At 30.3% G+C, this 17849-nt stretch overlaps 1 protein-coding gene across 2 annotated transcripts in view; it reads left to right on the top strand.

The window, feature by feature from the left end:
* The window catches only part of ctif (CBP80/20-dependent translation initiation factor), an 82421-nt gene that overhangs the window by 30884 nt on the left and 33688 nt on the right, over positions 1-17849 (top strand). The window contains exons 8-9 of one of the 2 annotated variants that reach the window (XM_051093306.1): positions 11702-11778; positions 16168-16236. In XM_051093306.1, coding sequence (XP_050949263.1) covers positions 11702-11778; positions 16168-16236 — 146 coding nt within the window. The remainder of the gene's footprint in view (positions 1-11701; positions 11779-16167; positions 16237-17849) is intronic. The other variant, XM_051093307.1, reaches the window with a different exon arrangement.

Genomic DNA, 17849 nt, shown 5'->3' with positions numbered 1-17849 from the left:
AGAAAATCAGAATATTAGAATGATTTCTGAAGGATCATTTAACTGGAGTAATGATGATAAAAAATCAGCTTTGAAATCACAGGAATAAATTACATTTTAAAATATATTTAAATAGAAAACACTTTTTTAAATAGTAAAAATATTTCAAAATTTTACAGTTTTTGCTGTACTTTGAATCAAATAAATGAAAGCTTGGTGAACAGAGGAAACTTCTTTAAAAAGCATTGAAAGTCTTACTGTTCAAACACCTTTGACTGGTAGTGTAGACTTTTGATCGAACGTGTGTGTGTGTGTGTGTGTGTGTGTGTTATCTGTCTGTATTTCGGGTGAAAACACTGATTTCATGTTTTTTGCGTCATATGTTTTGACTCATATGCGTCTACATACTGTGTGTGTGTTTGAGAGAGATCAGTGGTCTGCCAGTGATGGGTCAGATGCTGTAGACGTGTCTAGTTCCTGCAGAACAAAAGGCCTCCAGCGGGCCAGACACTGAGCGCTCGCTCCCCTGAGCTACGTGCGGCCCGACAGGAGCAGAAAGAGAGCGAGAGAGACCCCGGCAGATCTGACACAGAACAATGAGGAGGTCAGACACCCCTCCCTTTCCTGTGATTGTCAGCCACACACACACACACAGAGCGCTTACCTGCTCCCTCGCTCGCTCTCTGTCGTAACGCTGGAATGAGGAGGTCAGTGAGGGAATCTTGGATGCGGATTCATCTTTTGGGAGTTGTGGAATTTGTGGGTGGATGCTTGTTGGCCGATTCGAGCGACTGTATGACGTGTCGTGTTACAAAACCCACTGCTTTAGAGATAAAATACAACTATTTTAAAGTGTGTGTGTGAGAGAGATTTATAGTGTCTTATTAGTGCAGCGCTAGTACTGTTACTCATAGCGAGAGTGTTAGAGTTCAGTTTGTTCTTCACTTGTGTGTTTTGTTGTTTGTTTACTAAGAAACACCCTTGTTTACAGCCTAGTAACCACACGGCGACTCCCTGGGTGAAGCGTCTCCTCCATTAACATCCATTCAAAAAAGGTCCTCTGGTCTACTTTATGTTAGCATTAGTCGTTACGCTTTTTTAGCTGAAGGTTGCAGGGTTCAAGTAGCTTTGGCAAAGCCTTAGCAGCCACTCATGGCACGGTAGCAACACCATAGCAATGTGTTAGTAATCTGTGTAGAATTATGATGATTGTAAATCAAAAATGTAGTTTTTGTTTCTCGGTTGTGGAGCGTGCGTCCGAGTGTTTGAGTGCTGTGGTTGTGTGTGTGAGATCATGGGCGACTCTTTACCTAATTGGGCCTGAGAGAGCCATGATGTCTGTCCCATCGTAAACGCTCAGAGACTCGAACCCGCGTCACCCGGCAACCAGACCAACACACGCACACGCACATGCACACATGCACGCACACTGCAGACAGTTCCAGAAGGACGTAAAGCTCACGCTGCTGTAAACACAACACGCGGCTCACTGTCTGACCGCAGTTTGACGAGATTGTGTTCGACAATTTTCTTTAGGTGGTTTAAGGACTCATTTGAGGAGTTGTTCCACACTGAAATTAAACAAGAATTCTGCAACAGCCAGGAATTAAGTTCAAAATTTTGAATTTATTTATTTATTTTTAATTAATTCATTAATTATTTTTTAAATGAGTATTTTGTGTTTTTTCTTTAGTGTCAAAAATAACCTTGGCTGTTTGATTTTTCACCAAGTATCCAAATTCTTAAAATATCAGGGAATTTAAAAATTTTAAAATGGAAATTAAAACATGTCAATAGTAAATAAAAGAAAAAATAAACTATTTCATTGACTAGAAATTGCAATTTGTCTGTGTACTAACTCTAAAATGATTTTTACTAATGCTTATCCAGTGACAGTGTAATTTTAGTATTATTTATTTTGTTTTCATAATGTCTTCTATTTATTATATTATTCTGTTTTTCTGTTTGTCTATCCTACTGTTTAGTTTTAGTAATTTTAGTACTTAAAGATAAAAATCTTAATTTTTAATGTTTTTAAAGAAGTCTCTTCTCACCAAGCCTGCATTTATTTGATTCAAAGTACAGGAAAAACAGTAAAATTGTGAAATATTTTTACTGTTTAAAATAACTTCTTTCTATCAGAATATATTTTAAAATCTAATTTGTTCCTGTGATATCAAAGCTGAATTTTTAGCATCATTACTCCAGTCACACGATCCTTCAGAAATCATTCTAATATTCTGATTTGCTGCCAAGAAAACATTTATTATTATTATTATTATGTTGTAAAAGCAGCTAAGAAGAATTTTTTTCAGGTTTCTTTGAATAGAAAGCTCAGACGAACTGCATTTATCTGAAATAGAAATCTTTTGTAACATTATAAATGTCTTTATCATCAATTTAAAGCATCCTTGCTAAATAAAAGTATTGTAAAAATAATACTCCAAGATTTTGAATGGTATAGTGTATAATCTTACGAAAGCTTTTTATTTCAGATCAATGGATCTTTGGATCTTTCTGTTTTAAATATTGATAATAATAATAAATGTTTCTTGAACAGCAAATCAGCATATTAGAATGATTTCTGAAGGATCATGTGACACTGAAGATGGGAGTAATGATGCCAAAAAAAATCAGCTTTGATCACAGAATTAAATTACATTTTAAAATATATTCAAATAAAAAGCAGTTATTTTAAATTGTAAATATTTTTCTTTTTTTTTTTTTTTTTTCAAAGTTTTTGCTATACTTGGGATCAAATAAATGCAGCCTTGTTTAAAAACATAAAAAATCTGACTGGTAGTGTACTTTATTTATTTTTAGTTTATATATAGTTTATATTTTATTTACATTTTAAGTTTGTATTTTATTTGATATTATTTATATTTCATTTTAACAAAAACAATTTGAGAAATATTGCTTTGGCAACTAACTGAAATTTATTAAGTTTAAGGTTTTTTTTTAATCCATTACTTCAGCTACATTTAACGAAAATAATTTTTCATGCAGTTTTAGATAACGGCTGGAAAAAGTCATGGGAATTTGTTGGTGAAAAGGTGTGGGAACCCTGATTCTCATCCCCTATTTTCTCTGAAAAACTTTTCATTGTGTGTGTGTGCGTACAGTTAATATGCTTCGACTGGAAGTCGTCCAGTCTCTCTCTCTCCTCGCTCACGGTCGCATGCCAAGTGTTCGGCTCTTTGACTGATGGTTCATTGTCTTCCTCATTCCACCCGCTAGCGGCGCAGGAATTCCTGTGTCACTTTCCCTCTTGGAATTCCGCCTCATCATCCGGAATGTCGTGACACAGAGCCATGAACAGGAAAAGGGTCACGTTAATACCAGAGGTGACGGCTTCAGTCATCCTGCAATAGTCATGCTAACAAAGAGCTTTCTCTGTCCGGTGGACACTAAGTTTAGAATCGCAGATCTCACACGGGACGCTCTGGCTTTGTTCGGACAGCCTGCAAATATGATTTTTTTTTTTTGGTGTATCCGTTCACTTGTTTGTTGTCTGAACGGGAGGATAAAAACATGACATTTTAAGATTCTGTTTTACCAGAATTGGATTTGCGTGCAGTGTGAACAAACCATTATTAACGTCTGCAGAGATTGGATCAAACGTCCAGCCAATCACAGCGCGAGAAATCAGCTAAACATGCTTCTTGCTGGGTGTCTAGACAATTTGTGGACTATTATAATTATTTGAAATCAGCAGTTTTAATTATTTAAAATTATTTACAGATGTTTCCCACATTTTGTTTTTACTTTAATTATTTAATTGATATTTTTATTTAATAAATAATTTATTTATATATATATATATACACTACCGTTCAAAAGTTTGGGGTCAGTAAGACTTGTAATAGTCTTTAAAGAAGTCTCTTATGCTCATCAAGGCTGCATTTATTTTATTAAAAATATAGAAAAAAAAAACAGTAATATTGCAAAATGTTTTTACAATATAAAATAATGTTTTTTATTTTAACATACTTTAAAATAGAATTTATTCCTGTGATGAAAAGCTGAATTTTTATCAGCTGTTACTTCCGTCTTAAGTGTCACATGATCCTTCAGAAATCATTCTAATATGCAGATTTATTATTAGAATGATCAATGTTGGATAATATCAACAGTTGTGCTGCCAAATATTTTTTGGAACCTGTGATTTTTTTTTTTTTTTTTTTTTTTTTTTTTTTTTTTTTTTCAGGATTCAGGATTCATGAATAACAAGTTTAAAAAGTACAGTGTTTATTCAAAATATAAATATTTTATAACAATGTAAACTTTTAATTATTAACTTAATACATCCTTGGTGAATAAAAGTATTAATTTCTTAAAAAAAAAAAAGAAAAAAAAAGAAACAATAAAAATGTACTGACCCCAAACTTTTGAACAGTAGTGTATATATATATATATATATATATATATATATATATATATATATATATATATGTATGTATATATTAAATTATGTTAAATATCATTGCTAATTCTAGATGCAGTTATTGAAATTCAAATTATATATTTAATTTTAATTTAATACAATAATGCAAAAATAAATTTCAAGGGTTTTTACTTTACTCAGCTGATTGAATGTAATAGTGAAGGGCTGTAGAGTCTCTCTGGCTAATCTTTTTGAAATTAGTTCCGCTCTGACTGTTTAAATCAGAGGATGTAATATTCTCTCTGTCACGGTTCGTCAGTGTCCTGTGATGGGAAACGTCCTCGCTCACTTCAGGTTAATGCCCGCTTTCATAATCTATGCCGTTTGAAATCCCATAACCCTCTAATATCATCTTGTGCAGGGAAAGTTTATGTTGTTTAAGTGAGGGAAGGTTTTGTGTCGTTTCGTTGGCACGAGTGAATGTTGAGCTCAGGTTCTGCGGGTAGATCTCATTAGCAGTGATGGTCGTGATGATTTTAGGGACGATGTCAGGCGTAATCAGACCCACCTTGTCAAATCCAAACTCTCTTGGACTCTTAAACAAATCCACTGGCTAGAAGAGAAAGTCTTCTTTCTGTTTATCATATTTGGTTGCCAATTAGAAATAATGGTACACTTTACAATAAGGTGTCATTTGTTAACATTAGTTAATGTATTAACTAACATGAACAAACAGTGAAAAATGTTGACTAATGTAGTTAACTAACCTGATATAATTTTGAACCTTATATAATTTTGTGTGTGTGCATATACACTGCCGCTCAAAAGTTTGGGATCATTGTAATGTTTTTTAAAGAAGTCTCTTATGCTCATCAAGTCTGCATTTATTTGATCAAGAATACAGAAAAAACTGTAATATTGCAAATTTTATTACAATATAAAATAATGTTTTTTATTTTGATATACTTTAAAATGTAATTTATTCCTGTGATGCAAAGCTATATTTTCATCAGCTTTTTCAAATCCAGTCTTAAGTGTCACATGATCTTTCAGAAATCATTGTAATATGCTGCTTTATTATTAGAATTATCAATGCTGGAAACAGTTGTGCTGCCAAATATTTTTTTGGAACCTGTGATTCTTTTTTTCAGGATTCTTTGAATAACAAGGTAAAAAGAACAGCATTTATTCAAAATATAACGTTTATTATCATATCAAAATATCACTGTTTATTAATTTAACATGTCCTTGGTGAATACAAGTATTAATTTCTTTCATATATATATATATATATATATATATATATATATATATATATATATATATCTAATTATGAAATGATTTAAATATTTAAATGTTAATTATTAATATGTTGTCTATATATTATTATATTATTAATAAAAATAGTTTTTAAATTCATTGTTTATATACAATGTTAATGTTGCTATTAATGTTATTTCTTAATTAAATATTTTTTAGTTAAATTCTTCAATAAAAGTTTATTAAATATTTGTCATATTTTTAAATATTATACTGTATTATACTTATACTTTATGCTAAAGTATACATTTATTATACTGTACTTATAATTACATTATACTTTATATTATATCTTTATATTATGCATAATATACATTATATAACTATAGTTGCAAAGGGTCAAATTAAACTGTGTTATGAGGTACTACATCATTACAGCCTGTTTGTATCATATTTGCTATATGTAGTATGTAGTCATACTAAATCTTTGTAGAATTTCTGAGAATGTTATTTTATTTTATTTTATGAAAAATGCTATTCTACAGTCAGTTCATAAAATGGATAGTTCCCGTCCTTGATTCTGATTGGTTGAGCCACATTTGAAGCAATTGTAAATTATTCTACCAACATACACCTTTGTTTGCTTTTGTGTGTTGCTTGGCAACCACTTTGTTGCAACCACAACTGTTTCTGAGGAACTACATTGCTTGGTGGAAGAATACTATTTTTATTTATATTCATACTTTTTATTTGCCCTGTTTTATTTTGTGAAACCCTTCTACGTTTATGGAATAACCATTTTATAAAAGCAATAAGCCCTGTGAAGCCGTGGTTTACAGTGAATTTATAACTTGGGGCTTATTGTTGTAGTAACATCCTGTACATGGGTTTTTACATGATTTGGGAAGAGACAGACGTTTTCTTGACCCCGTAACCTACTCCTCAACTTCTCACTATTACATCATCAACATATATACTTCATCACTGTATCTATGTACTGACCAATCAGGTGAGAGTGGGAGGAGTCACCATTCCCCACTCTGTGAACGTGGACTCTGCTGTGACCTTTGACCTCTGGAATGTGGCGGTACGCATAAGTTTCCTTCCGCGGGCGAGTCCCCCGCCTTCCCGCCTTCCCGCCCTCCGCGGTCACGTCTGCACGCCGACCAGCAGTCCTACAGCACGGGGTCAAAGGTCAAGCTCAGCGGGGACGTGCCGAACGGTGTGCGTATCTGCGTGTCACCGGCTTTGATCCGTCTGCCGTCGCGCACAGGACATACACGCTCACTCGCATTGTTTCACATGTAATAAAAACAATCAGCCCTTATTTAAAATAAACCGAAGGCCTCCTCCCTGCAGATTATTCATCACATTCCTCACGTTTTTTCAAATATGTCTCAAAGAAGATCTGATTTCTTTGTGCTAATAGTTTACTTTTTTTAAGCAAGAATTATAATTGAGGACTTTAATCATGACAAACGAAAACTCGTGCCTCGCTTTCCTTCGTTTCACGCTTGTGCAAATATTGACATATTTAGGCGCTTTGAAGTCTGAATGCGTTTCGTGTGGTTGCGATTATCATCTGGAGAACATTAGAGCCGAGACGTCCAACTTGTGACATCCTGCAGGACTGCAACAGTAGCTCCCACACACACACACACATGCTAAAGATGAATGGACGCTTGAGGACCCGCCTCTCTCATGAAGGAGCTTAGAAGCTCGCAAACTTGATGGATTCTGATGGGACGAAGCCCAAAATGGCAGTCGTAACCTCACAAGTCTTTCCGTTGTCTTTATGGCTGCATTCACACTGTCAGATGGATGGAGTTTTGTTTTCCACAGACATCTGGCACACATCAGATCCTGTTTTTTTGCATGTAAACGGTAAATAGCTTATTAGATGAGACTTTTTGCTATCTTATATGAGCCACTTTTACATATGGACATCTGACCCATATCTAAACACTTATCAAATCTAATTCTCCTCTGAATTAAGGATTGTTGGCGTACAAAACAATGTTAGGGATACTGTAAGGACTTCATTTTAACAGTCTGTATTTGATTAAATTACAGTCGCTGCTTAGTTGTTAAGTTATATCTTATTACTTTATTGCAAATATGTATTAATTTAAATTCTGAAATGATTTAAATATTATACATCGCTTTTATTCACTTTTAAATAGCTTGTAAATGTCTGTGTGCATTTTACTTTCACTTAGTGTCAATTAACACATTACGACAAACTCAATTAAACATTTAAATGTTTAAATATATTAAACATAGAATGTTTTATTTATTAACCATACAAATACAAAATGTTATAGGCCTAATATAAAATAACAAATAACTTACACAGTTTAAATATAAAACACTGAAAATTGGAACCAAATAAATAAGAAACGAATGTTAAAAAGACTTCCAAAATCATCTTAGATAAATTAAAATTAAAAGGCCTTCCAAGATTTAAAAAGAAAAACAAAATTAAAAATATTTTTAAGATCATATTTGATGATGTTAGTTTTAATAAATTAAAAAATAGTAAAAATCAAGGAAATTTCTCTGGCATTTATTTTGTTTTTGCTGTATCAAAAATGTACCAAACCGTGATGCCACTGTGTCGTTTCCAACTTTAATATTATAATTTATTATAACATAATATTAAAATAATATTTTTGATAATTCCAAATTTTTACATGTAGTCTACATTATGAAAGCTTATTTCTGCAACGAAATAAAATAATAAAAAAGTAATGGAAACTTTTTTTTTTATCTCACAATTTTGAGAAAAAAATCTGAATTATATAAACTTGCAAATGCAAGGAAAAAAGTTATAAAATGTAAAAAATGCAGTTACTGTTTTTACAAAAAAAAAAAAAAAGTTAAATTGAAATGTAAATGAAGAATTATGCAAAAGAAAGTCCAAATTGCTATTTTATCACTATAAAATTGTGAGAAAAAAGAAAAAAATATCTTTTGCTTTTATTCTTTGGCAGAAAATTCAGTTTCCTAAATTTATTTTTTTTAAAAATTAATTCATTTTTTTCCATTTTAATTTTTTTTGTACAGCAATTTATTAAATGTTTAACGAAAATTACAGGTTGTATGAAATACATTTTATTTTTTTTCTCAAATTCAGTTTTAGTTTTTTTTTTTCCATTTCATTTTCTAGATTCCATTTTAATAGTTTCATTAAATGTTTATAATCAAAAACATCTCTAATTAATTAATTAAAAAAAAAATTATTTATTTGTTTATTTATTTTCAGAAATACTGTGTTGTGTATTTACAATTTCTGGTAAATATCCTGGTAAAAGGACTCTCACTATATATGTGTATATAATAAAATATATAATGTGTAATATATAAATACATCAGTTATGAATATGAAAACATTTATATATTGTTGTATTTGTATACATTTATCAATTTAAAAAATACATATGTATATTTATATTTTAAAAAGTTAAATGTCCAAATGCATTTCAGTAGAAGTTGTTTCTGGCAAAATGTGCATCATTTTTGGCTTTTGTAATGTGTTCGATTACATGGGAATTTAGAAATGTCACATTGTCTGTTACAATGTCTCTTTCGTCATAGTCATGTATTATATGTAAAAGAGCACTCATGCTATTCTTCAACAATTCACTGCTTGTGTTTCTGCAGTTGAAAGTAAGTCATGCAGTTTTGGAACAACAAAAATGATGACAATTTCTCACTTCGGTCTGAGCCAGTCAAGGGTGTGTGTATTCCTGCCAGATGTTTGACGTAGTGTTTTATCATCATGAGTAGTTCTCTTAAGTTTCAGTTGTTTTTGTCATTTCTTGTAATAAATGTGATGGCTGGCGACTCTCTGTGTCCGGCTCTGGCAGGGTTTCTGTGTGGAGGCGGGGTTAAGCGTTAGAAGCCCTTATTACCGCGCCGACGAGGAAAAGCAGCCAATTACACTAATCTCCCGCCACATCTGTGTCCAATCAGAGACAGCCAATCAGCATACAGTGGTTTTGGCTTCAGAGACTCTGAAGGGTTAGAAAGAGAAACCCTGTGTGTGTGTGTGTGTGTGTGTGTGTAGATGCTGCCACCGCAGCTCAGAGCTCAAGAATGTTCCATTATGCAGTGAAATGGAAGGTTGTCAGAGTTTAGGGTTTTATTACCCATCATGCACCAGTACTTGTTTCCCAGATCCTGTTGATAAACTTTGGCATTTTAACCTCCTGTAATATCCAAGAGAGGTCATTATTTTTCTTCTATGTTTAGTTTTTTGGTGTGTCTGTAGATGATGAGCTCTGAATCACGTGCACAAAAATGCACAGATCCTTATGACGTCCCTTCATGTGACACAATATTATGAATAACGAAGGGTGGGATTTGATTTTAACCATCTGTGTTTGATTGTAATGTAATCATTGCTAAACTGTTAAGTAATGGGTCATATTTTAGCAAAATTTTAGCAAAAAGGTCAAACTGTGGCAAAAATTTCTGTAATGCAAAATACCAAGCTCTTTGTTTTGTTTTTTTTTTTGTTTTTTTTAAATAAAACAAAGATGCATGCATAATTTAAAAAAAATATATATATATGTGAATGTGTGTAGTATTTTGCCAAGTGTTTTAAAATATTGTTATTTAAATGTGTTTATATGTTTATTTAAATTATACATATTTTTATGATTTTATATTAATATTCAAATTATATTAATATTATAATAATTAATTATAAAATATAATGATATTATAAATATGTAATTATATTATTAATATTTTTAATATTATAATATTAATATTTGTTAATATTTATTACTAATTTTAATTAAAAAAACAAATAAAACAAAGATGCATGCTTAATTTGATATGTGTGTGTAATATTTTGCCAAGTATTTTAAAATAATTTAATGAAGTATTTATTTAAATTATGCTTATTTTTATAATTTTATATTATTAATATATACAAATTATATTCATATTATAATTATTATTATAATAATTATAAAAATCTAATTATATTATTCATATATTTTTAATTATATCTATTATTAATTAAAATTAAAAATAAAATATGACAAATAAAAGAGAAATTCATGCGTAATTTATGAAATATGTGTGTGTAGTATTTTGCCAAGTATTTTAAAATATTTTTATGAAGTGTTTAAATTATACATATTTTTATGATTTTGTATTATAAATATATTCAATATTCATTATTAAATAATAATATATTATTAAATATATAATAATATTATACTATTAATAGTATAATATTATTATATATTTAATAATATATTATTATTTAATAATTATAAATTTAAAATAACAAATAACAAATAAAACAAATAATAATTAATATTACAATAATTCATTATAAAAATATTATTATATTAATAATATTTGTAATTGTATTTATTATTCATTGTCATTTAAATATAAAAAAAATGACAAAGATGCAAATTCACAGGAGAAACAAAAACACAGATGCATGCATAATTTATGAAAAGTGTGTGTGTAGTATTTTGCCAAGTATTTTAAAATATTTTTATGAATGTTTATTTAAATTATACATTTTTCATAATTTTATATTATTAATATATACAAATTATATTAATTTAATTTAAGGGATTATAATTGGTATAATCATAATAATTTATTATAATTTATTATAACTATTATTGCATTATATATTATTATATTATATATATATTAGAAATATTATTATAATTAATACATAGACAAAACATGTATGAAATGTATTATTAATTAATATTAAAATCATGCACGCACATATGTTAATGCGTGTGTATACTTTTTTTTTTTTCTCTACTAAAAATTTTAAAAACGTGACATCCTGGTTGTATTTTGTTATGTTCAAAATTTAATTAATTATTATTATTATTATTATTTTTTTAAATTATTGAAATCATTGAAAATAATGATAAATAAAACAAAACATTACAGTAATGAGAGTTTTTGGGGAAATGTGCACAATTATCATGAAAATAATACCGCAATCAAAAAAAAAAAAAGTTTTAAAATTGCATAATTTTTGTTTTGGTGTTTCTCATGTCTTTTTTTTTTCTCTGTCTGCAGGTTTTTCCTCCTCTGCCTAACGAAGCTGAGATCGCACACACGAAGAAACTGTTTCGTCGCCGCAGAAATGACCGCCGGTGAGTCACCACAGCGCTGACGTGACGTTCGCTCTCCTCACGTTTCCCTCCCACTCTCTTCCAGTTGTTTAGCGCAAGCGTTGCGCGCAGAACGCTGACGTTAGACTCGTAAAACCGAGAAAACAGCAGCTCACACTTTCCACACGTCAGCCTGTTAATGTAACGAGAGCGTCATTTTGTGTTCGGTGTAAAACGTAACACTCTGTATCTGCATGATCTTTACTTATAACCTTTTCTTTTAATCCGTGAAAGCACTTCCACCTTTTTTTTCTGTCACGTTTTGACTTTGACCTCATCGGAAAAGTTCTCCGTTGTAATTTGCAGTTGCTAAGAAACGACCAAAAAAGAAAATATTTTGGTCTAAACTTGTGCAACAGAAAAGCAGAAAGCGGAGGGTGAAAGAAAGCAAAAGCTTTGTGTTATTCATGGCTTTGTTGGTGTGAAGAAAGGCTCTGATGTCCTTGTGTGTGAAAGCCAGTCTGACTGCATGTCTTCGGCGGACGCTTCTCATGCGTGCTTTGTGATGCCGCGGGGGTTCGAGGACGTTTACGCTGAGGTTTGGCTTTGACACGACGTGTGGAACAGAATAGATGGTTTATTTGTGAATAAAGGCTCTCAGATTCATAAAATGCACTGCTGCTTTACCTGTAGTTGCCTTTACAATGACGTTTGATGCCTGTGAGTCAGGGTTTGTATAGTTTACTAAAACTTAAAGCATAAAAAAATTGTTATTTGAAATAAATTAAAAAACTTATTTCTGCTACTTATTTATTTTTGAAATTACTTAAAACTGTAACTAAAATTAAAATAATATTTAAAAATTACATTTAAATTAAAATTAAACAATATAAAATGTAAAAATAATTAATACAAATAAAAATAATTAATATCTAAACCAAAATATATATAGAAACATACGTTTTTGAAAATGAGTCTTGAAATGTAAAATAAAAAAAAAAACTTTTTATTTCTGCTAGTTGCAAAGGCAACATTTCTCATTTTTTTTAGTTGATTTACTTACCAAAAACAAAAAAATAAAAACTATAAAGACATTAAAAGAATAAATAAAAATGACAGAAAAATACAATCAGTAAATCTTTGTCTAAAAATGGACAGATTTTAATAAATAATAAAAAACATTATATTGAAGTAAATAAATATTAATATATAATCAATATATAAACAAACATTGTTTCTTGAAATACGATAAACTAAAATAAAATAAAATATTAAAAAATTACAAATAAATGTTATTAAAAATAAAACTAAAATGAATAAATATTAATAACTAAACAAACATAAACATCTAAACGAACACCTGTATTTCTTGAAATAAAATAAACCGAAATCAAATAAAATATATAAAACTTAAACTTATTTATTTTCAAAATTACTAAAACTGTAACAAAAATTAAAATAAATATTATTAAAAATAAAATTAAAATCAATAAATATTAACAATTAAACATAAATATATAAACATTTGTATTTCTTGAAATATATTAAACTGAAATAAAATAAAATATAAAAAAAAAATTTTTTTTTAAAAAAAATAAAAAATAAATAAATATATACAAGATAAAATTATATTATTAAATTAAAAATTAAACTTAAATGTAATTGTGCTAGTTGCCAAAGCAGCATTTCTTATTTTCATTTAGTTGATGTACTTAAATAAATAAATATATATAAATAAATAAAAAAAAAAAAAAAATATATATATATATATATATATATATATATATATATATATATATATATATATATACATATATATATATATATATATATATATATATATATATATATATATATATATATATATATATATATGTATGTATATATATATAAAACATGAAATAAAATGAATGAATAAAATTAAAATGTAGTTTGTAATTAGTTTATATATTACTTTTTTTAAATATATAAATATCAAAATGAATAAATATTAATATACAAATATGACAAATAGAATATAACATAGTGTACATACATTAGTTCAGTTTATGTTGTTTATTTACTGTAAGATGTTAAAAAGACAACTTTTATGATAATTAGTAAGTAATTAGAGTAAAGCTTAGCTTAGCAACACATTTTGAATACCCTAGCAACCAAACTACTCAGAGTGCCTTAGCAACTGCATAGCAACACCCTAGTAACCACCCACAGCATCCTAGCATTGCGTCTGCAAGTTTTGCACAGGCGAACAAACACAAATAGTGTTAAATGTCATTTTTGCATGTTTTACTTGGTTTTCAGAGCACAGAATATGAGAATAATTCCACTTTGATTACTAAAGTTGGATGTAAGAGGAAAAACAATCTAGAGAATGATTTGTGTGTTGCTGTTCACCTCACTACACGAGATGATTCTCTTCCCACATCTCTCTCTGTCTCTCCCACTCCTCTAACAGAAGGCTTTTCAGCCTGTTATTGCTGCTGTTGGCCACCCACAATGCTTTGCTCCTGCCAGAGAGGACTCTGCGGTCGTGTTGTTTGTTGGCATCGCTTCTTGAATTTTCTTTCTTGCTGGCTCTCGCTCGCTCTTCAGATTAGTTTGCTGAATCGAAACATCTTCGCAGTCACATTTATGAACTGCAGCGTTTTGCTGACAGAATCTCACAGCAGTTTGACTTCAGTTACATCTGATCAAATGATTCCAGAATGATTTCTGTAGAATCGTGTGACACTGAACACTGTAGTAATGAGGCTGAAAATACAACTTTGATCACAGGAATGAATTATATGTTACAATATATTCAAATAGGAAAGCAGTTATTTTAAATTGTAATATTTTATTTTATTTTTTCTAACACAAAGCTGTTTTGATTTGTATTGTTTTGAAGCAAAGGAATATGCTTCTCAGGTGTGTGTGGGCTTTTTGGCATGTTTCAGTAGTTCGGAGTCTTTAAAGAAGCTCAGTAACAGGTGAATTTGTGGCTGATGACTCAAATCTACATTCGGATGGACTGAAATAAACCCTGACCTTCATCCTCTAGATGAGGAATGATGAGAGCCTTCACAATCGAAGAGAAAGAGACAATATGGGTGCAGAAAGGCATCAACGGAAGCAGTATTTTGGGAGTTTTTCTTTGAGGATCCTTGGCATTGGAAGTCCACATGCTGCTCACAGAAAGCGTTTTGTTAAGCTTATTTTTAAAGAAATTTTCATCGCCGAATACACCCTTTTATTTTATTTTATTTTATTTTATTTTATTTTATTTTATTTTATTTTACTGACTTGTGGATTTTTATTTTTATTTATTTTATTCTATTTTTTCATTTATTTTTTATTTTTTCCCAACTTTCATTTTATTTTATTTTATTTTATTCCTAGTAGATTTAGTAATTAATAATCCCAATCATTTACTCCTGCATTTTCCCAACTTTCATCGCCAAAGCCATCTTGCCGTTTCTTTCTTCTTTGATTTTTGTAGCATTATGTAGATGCCATGTCATTTTGTAGTCACCCTTAAATCCTGTAGCTCCTGTAACATTTTACTTTAATTTAATATTTTTTATTTTTTAATTATTTTATTTTTAAATTTACATATTAAATGTTTTTTATTGTTTTTATTTTATTTTATTTTATTTTATCCCAAGTAGTAATAATTAATAATCTCAATCATTTACTCCTGCGTTTTCCCAACTTTCATAGCCAAAACCATCCTAATGTTTATTTTTTTTAATTGACTTTGGTTGATTTTGTAGCATTATGTAGATGCCCTGTCATTTTGTAGTCACCCTTAAATCCTGTAGCTCCTGTAACATTTTATTTTCAACAATTTATTTTATTTTATTTTACTTATATAATTTTATTTTACATTATTTTATTTTAATTTACATATTTTCTTGCTTAGTTATTTTATTTTATTTTTTTATGATTTAAAATTTTATTTTACTTATTTTTTTATTTTTATTTTAATTTTCATATTTTATTTATATTTTATTTTATCCCTAGTAGATTTAATAATTATCCTCATCATTTACTCTTGCATTTTCCCAACTTTCATTGCCAAAACCATCCTGCTGATTTTTAGTTTATTTTATTTACACCTGCATTTTCATTTACTCCTGCATTTTATTTATTTATTTATTTATTTTGCACCATTTCTTTTGTTTTCATATAGATACCTCTGTAGCTACTGTAACATTTTATAGTTATTTTATTTATTTCTTTTTTGCTTTTTTATTGCATTTTATGTTATTTATTTAAATTAATTTAGATTTTCTAATTGTTTTGCCTTAGTTGTTACTATTCCATCTCTTCCATTTCCTTTTGTTTTATCCTGCTTTGTTTAGTTCTCTCATATCTTCTTGTTTTCCATCCCTCCTTGTTTCCACCCTCCCTCCATATTGTTTACGTTTGGTCTCCCTGTGGTACCCGTAGCCGATCCGATCCGCCCCAGGAACAGTTGACGGTGCTGCTGCCAGCCGAGGGGAAGCGGCAAGTGTCCAGGTCAGTGTCTCAAACGGGTCCAGCTCCTGAATCCTGTCCGCTCACGCTTGTCCTTCCACTTACAAACTTCACTTACGGAAACCGGACTCCTGAACCGCTTATGGGATCCGACCTGCTCTTGGGATTCAAACTAACCGTCTTCTGACTGTCCTGGATCTGTGACCCTGAGCTCCTGTTTGCTTTGTTCTGCTTGCACAGCATAAATCCTCTGTACAGTATGTTCTCATCCTCTTCTGCCTCTCTTCGTTTGAGTCATCATTAATCTGTATCTCCGTACAGTAAGTCCAGCATTAAGGTGGTGGGTATGAGGGAATATTAATGAAGGTCATTACGGTGTTCAGCTGGAATGGGTTGAGAAGGTCTGGTGAGGTGAAAGGTGGTGTCAAACAATTGTGGATTTTTTTTGATGGCCAAGCTGATGTGTGTGTGTGTGTGTGTGTGTGTGTGTGTGTGTACCTACCTAACCATGTCGGTATTGGCAAGAAATCAGTGGACCATTACTAGAAATTACCAGAAAACACAGAAATGGGAACGTTATGATGCTTCTAGAACATTCCTTAGATGATCAGTTTTACGTTCTGGGGAACTGTTGTGTTGTGTGATGGAGAATTTGGGGCTTTAGGCTTTAGTCAGAGTAAATCTGTAGTTGTGTCAAAATAAAATTCTCAGTGCTGAAAATAAAGGTTTGGCACTTAAAGGAGACCCATTATGCAAAAATCACTTTTATAAGGTGTTTGAACACAGTTGTGTGGCCGCAGTGTATAAAAACAACCAGCCTATAATGGTAAAAATCCACCCACTCATTTTTTGTGGTTAAATGTAATTTTCGAAGGAAGTATCCCGGAAAAAATCGCTAAAGTCCCCGATATGTTTAGGGATCAATACCTAGCTTTGTGCGTGAACATCAGCTTTTAACAAGCTATAAAAAAAAAAAAATCTGTTGGGTACTTTGAGCTAAAACCTCACATACACACTCTGGAGACATCGAAGACTACCGTTCAATGCTGAAATTTAGAAAATGCCAAATATCAGCCGATATATATATATATAAATGTTTATATCGATGATATGAGAGTTTGTAGCTGTGTCAAAATAAAGGTTTAATACCTAATGGTCAAACATATCGTTCGGTGTTGATTTAAAAATGCCCTTTATTTCAGAGGTTGTAGCCGTGTCAAAATAAAAGTCCTAAAACTGTCATAATAAAGGTTTGACACTTAACGGTTGAATGCTGAAATTTAAAAATGCGAAATATCGGCCGGTATATGGGTCTCGGCAGTGTATCGTTAGGCGACTACTACACATGCCCTTAGAATGCTCTTTATTTTCAGAGTTTGTAGTTGTGTCAAAATAAAAGTCCTAATACTGTCAAAATAAAGGTTTGACACTTAACAGTTGAATGCTGAAATTTAAAAATATGAAATATCGGCCAATATATTGGTCTTGGCAGTGTATCGGTAGACAACTACTAGACAAGCCTTTAAAATGCCATTTTCAAAGTTTGTAGTTGTGTCAAAATTAAAGTCCAAATGCTGTCAAAATAAAGGTTTGACACCTAATGGTCAAACTGAAAAATGTATTGTTCAATGTCGATTATTAAAAATGCCCTTTAT

The sequence above is a fragment of the Labeo rohita genome, chromosome 21 (genome assembly GCF_022985175.1).
Source record: "Labeo rohita strain BAU-BD-2019 chromosome 21, IGBB_LRoh.1.0, whole genome shotgun sequence".
Taxonomy (NCBI): domain Eukaryota; kingdom Metazoa; phylum Chordata; class Actinopteri; order Cypriniformes; family Cyprinidae; genus Labeo; species Labeo rohita.
Note: the sequence above shows the minus strand (reverse complement) of the source record. Positions and strands in the feature narration are given on the sequence as shown.